At 34.5% G+C, this 5,185-nt stretch overlaps 1 protein-coding gene across 1 annotated transcript in view; it reads left to right on the top strand.

The window, feature by feature from the left end:
* The window catches only part of LOC106466077 (cell adhesion molecule 2-like), a 135,247-nt gene extending 134,515 nt beyond the window's left edge, over window positions 1–732 (top strand). The window contains exon 5 of the mRNA XM_022394031.1: window positions 424–732. Within this exon, the coding sequence (XP_022249739.1) occupies window positions 424–455 (32 nt within the window). The 3' untranslated portion in view covers window positions 456–732. The remainder of the gene's footprint in view (window positions 1–423) is intronic.
* Window positions 733–5,185: the final 4,453 nt, after the last annotated feature.

Here is a 5,185-nt window from a genome sequence, read left to right as displayed (position 1 = left end):
ACCATAACCACCTGGCCATGCCAGGGCCCTAACCACCTGGCCATGCCGGGCCATTCTGTTGTCATGTTACTCATGTAGTTCAGTTTGCAACCGAAGAAATGCCGCAGACGCTGTTTCCAACTTTATCAGAAAACCAGTCTTACAAGAACCATGAATTTTCTAAAGATCTTACACACAAATATCAGTCAGGGTTAATTCGTCATATCAAAAATAGCAGTTAATCTTAATTCTTATTAATTAGTTAATATATGATTATATAACAGTATCCAAGTTTAAACAACGTAAACCAATAAAATATATGACGTCTATTTGTAATAACACTTATATTTGTTATTCCTGCTTAAGCATATATATATATCGTTATGATGTGTCGTACGATAGTATATAAAGTGGCCATTCTATTATTGTTCCCACCAAATATAGGTTTGGATCATAGACCTCTAGAAACGATATAGCATAGACTCCACAGAATGCCTAAAACTGTCTTGTTCGAGCGTACCTCATTCTTCGAGAAGTATTCACAGATATCAGTGAAGAATTTCGGTGGAGAATACGACACTGAAGCTTATCCCAAAGATACTCAATCAGATTGCAATCCAATGACTGAGGCGGTTATGAAAGACGATTAAAATATTTTGATGTTCTTCAAAATTTTGGACAATATTAACCTGGTGAATTTCTGTATATTACGGTCTAGAAAGAGCCGTTACCCATCATAAATAAAAATGCAATATAGGCTTAGTCTCAATCGCGTGATTTTCTGCTTATATTTCAGCACAAACAAAAATGAAACCTCAATTATTAGACCACGTCATATGTTTTTACTTATTTATTCATATTAATTACCATCTGCCATATCCTATATTTTTTTTTCGAATGTGCTTCGGATGGAAGATTCGAGAAACTGGGGCACATTCTGGTGTTTGTTGCATTTTACAAGCTCATTCAATCTTCTTTTCCCTCGTTTTGTCAACGGTGGTTACTGGTCACAGTTTTCCTTAGTGTCAGGTGCTTTTCTTTTCGATTGCTACTATTGAGAAACTGATTATATGAAAACACAATGTTTTTTCTGCTAGATGAACACCTGCTCTTACCCAGCATCTTACAGCCAAACCATTATAAAGGCTTCACGTTTGTTTCTGAGGGTCTAATAAGATAGACAGTCAGAGAACCAGGGGAATAGTCACATCGCAGTGCACATATTCATTAAGGTGAGTCGGATACAATATTCAAATATGCTACATCTAAATAGTTTGTTTGTTTAGAATTAAGCACAAAGCTACACAATGGGCTATTTGTGCTCTGCCCACCACGGGTATCGAAACTCGGTTTCTAGCGTCGTACGTCCGCAGACATACCGATGTGCCACTGGGGGCGGGGGCTCTAAATAGTTACCTACTAACAAATGATACGAGAAAATCTGATCATAATTTTATGTGGACATTTGTCAGCATACTATAACCATTTATTCCTGACGTGTTTAGCAAAATTAAATTTTTTTTGTACTTTAATTTTTTTTTTGGTATAAAACTGTATGGTTCTAAAAATATACATTTGATGCTGTTTTTTTTTAAAGCTATCAATAAATCTTCCTGAAAAATAATGCGTAGAAAAAATTATCTGTTTCAGAATTGTTTTCAGTTTTCGTTAACTGCCAACATGTGTTGAAAGACTATGCTCTTTCCATGTATGCCCCCCCAGTGGCACAGCGGTATGTCTGCGGACTTACAACGCTAAAATCCGGGTTTCGATACCCGTGGTGGGCAGAGCACAGATAGCCCATTGTGTAGCTTTGTGCTTAATTACAAACCAACCAACCAATTTTCCATGTAATGACACTATGCTTATGTTTAAAGGAAAACGTGAGACAAATGTTTTTGTTGGAAATATTTCCATTGAATTTAGTTTCATAAGCCAAACTAATCCATTGACATTTTAGTTTTCTATTTTCATTACTCTGGAAATAATATTTGGGATAATCTTGATTATTATTATTATTCTGCTAAATTTCGAGCAAAACTATTCGAGTGTAAAGGGATATATTCCCTTGTGTTTTGAATTTGTAATTATTACGGATAAAACAAAATTACAGGTTAATTAATTTACTAATTATAAATTAGTTACAAATGAACACGTGCAATATCGCAGCTCCAGGCCATGGGATATTATCGTAGCAACTATAATTAAGTTTTTTGTTTGTTTGTTTGTATTCGGTGTCAAGATTTTAAACACATATTCTTCCACTTGTATTTATTATTCATTGTAAAATAGCTAACACACATTTCCAAACTTCGAATTATCACACAAAATTATCATGTGAGCTACATTTTATCCAACAAGTTTCCGGAATAGGGTTTGTTTATTTTAGAACAAAACCACATTCGGTTATCTATTGTATCCACAGCGGGGAATCGAACTCCGAATTCCATAAACTGACAGCTGTCTCACCAGGCTACCATGGAATAAGGCACATCAAAAGTGACCCCAAATCAGTTAAAGTTATATTTCATACAGAATTTGATTGTTTTCTCCGCTTATCTAACGAGTTTCAAGCATCAAAGTGTGCCAATATCCAATCTACTAATTTAAACAGCATGACTACAATTGTAAATTTCACCTGACTGATATTGCTTGAAAATTCTGTACACGGCTCGGAGAACAATTAACGAAAACCAAGTAGAGGTATATGATTAAGGACGATATTGATGGGGTATATGATTTAGGACGATATTCATAGGGATATATGATTTAGGACGAAATTGATAGGGATATATGATTTTGGAGGATATTGTTAGGGTATATGATTTAGGACGATATTGATAGGGATATATGATTTAGGACGATATTGATAGGGATATATGATTTAAGACGATATTGATAGGGATATATGATTTCGGACGAAATTGATAGGGATATATGATTTTGGACGATATTGTTAGGGTATATGATTTAGGACGATATTGATAGGGATATATGATTTAGGACGATATTGATAGGGATATATGATTTAAGACGATATTTTTAGGGTATATGATTTAGGACGATATTGATAGGGATATATAATTTAGGACGATATTGATAGGGATATATGATTTAAGACGATATTGATAGGGATATATGATTTAAGACGATATTGATAGGGTATATGATTAAGGACGCCATTGATATAGTATATTTAAAACATAGTGTACAGACAAAACATTCAGGATGAATTTCATATATAAATCGAGATAAATTAATTTTTGGAATTGGTATTGCTCTAATTAAAGAAGATAAAATTCAATTCTCCGCCATGATACGCTAGTGTCCTTTTGATTACACAGGCCTGCGAATTTAAACTTCACAAAAGTTGTTTTGATTTTATTAACGGATTTTTCATAATTCAGCTACGCAGATTTCGAAAATAATATTATTTTTTTCTATCACGTATGTTTTTTTGTTGTTTTTTTACAAATCGGGAAGAAAAACAAATACTTAGACCAAATCATTATATTTAGTTTACCACAATGAACATTTTTTATTATTATGGTTGTCAACAAAAATACAAACAAACTGAAGAAAATGGAAGAACATTGATGTCAAACGAATATGCATCCTCATTCATCCTGATTTTTGTGTGTGTGTGTGTGAAATCTACGTCTTTTAGTCTCAAAACTACGTGTTGTGGTCTTTCTTTTATGTATTGCGTTATGACGTTACATGATGGAGAAAAATGGATATCATTTTCGGACTCGGCGTACAGGAATTACTGTGGAACGTGTAAAAATTTTAAGAAAATAAAACCATCACAGGCCTGTGTTCTTATTGGGTAAAGTTTGTTTGTTTTTAATTATGCACAAAGCTACACAAGGGCTATCTGTGCTCTGCCCACAACGGGTATCGAAACCCGGTTTCAGCAGACATACCGCTGTGCCACTGGGGGCTATTGGGTAAAGAAAGAAGCAATGTATTTTGCTTATGACAAGAAGGGAAGGTTCCGGTTACTTTTAATTTCTAGCTAAATATTAAAAGATGTTATTGTATTTTAATTAGGATAATTCGTAGACTTGGCCAATGTGTTAACTGAGTGTAATATATATATATATAATGACAAAATGAAGTATCCGTCCTTTGTGCGGGTTATGAACTTAAAAAAAAAATAATGTGTGGGTGGATGCTATGATAAATAACACAAAAATCCTAACTTTCATACAATTTATTTATAACATAATATATTATTACAGTATTCATTATTACCTCACTAAAGGTTTTGTATAAGCTTTAACAACTCAGTATGTACATACTTTAAACATGATATACACTGGGCGGTGGTCAGGATGAGTTTGTAGGAAGAGGTAGTGGCCAAAGTGGTGGCGGTAGGAGTGTTTTCTGTTACCCACTTTCAACACCCAGCTCTTAATGTCCTTCCACAGTGTCTTGTGGGCCGAAGTTGAAAGGTCGCGAGTCAAAGTAGGAATTGGGTATAACTCAATAAACAGCTCTTCATATCAACCTTATGGTGGCTGTAGGAGTAGCAACTTAAGTTGAGTTTATGTACTATTGCAATAGTGACAGCCATTTTTTTCATTAGATTTCTTCATAGAGTGCTAGCGAACTATCTGCGATGTATAAGACGTTTTTCTGCCCCCCTCCCCACACTGTGTGTCTGTTGTGTTATAGACAATTTAACAAAGTTTTTTGTATTGGTGTAAGAACGTGGCGCCATCTAGGAATCGGTTAACATTAACTTAGTCAAAGATGACAGACACTCAATAGCGCTCAAATTATGGAGGTGGAGGGGATCATGAACACCCATTAACATGCCACTTGTTCCAAACTATCACCCCACAAAGTTTGGTTGGAATTGGCCTAGCGACCTAGGAGTAGTTAGATAACGGACAGAAAGATATATTTTTTGTGCTTCATATATATATATAGGTTAACTAAAATTAGTGTCAACTGTTATTAACCGTACGATAAAAATTTCATAAAATTAGGCTTACTAAACTATACTTGCAAAACACGCCGCAGCTGGATCAATTAAATAAGGTATCAGCAAAACGTTCACATTGATATATGTATAGTTATACTTACAACACAGTAATCTCAAAGTTTTTCTTCATTGCCCATTCAAGCCGTCTCCTAGCATTATTAGTCTCAAAGTGGGTTCCTCGTCATCAAATTTGAATTCATCACGCGATTAATC

This window comes from Limulus polyphemus, unplaced genomic scaffold (assembly GCF_000517525.1).
Source record: "Limulus polyphemus unplaced genomic scaffold, Limulus_polyphemus-2.1.2 Scaffold2143, whole genome shotgun sequence".
In the NCBI taxonomy this organism is placed as follows: domain Eukaryota; kingdom Metazoa; phylum Arthropoda; class Merostomata; order Xiphosura; family Limulidae; genus Limulus; species Limulus polyphemus.
The sequence above is the reverse complement of the archived record's forward strand: the minus strand, read 5'-3'. Positions and strand labels throughout refer to the sequence as shown.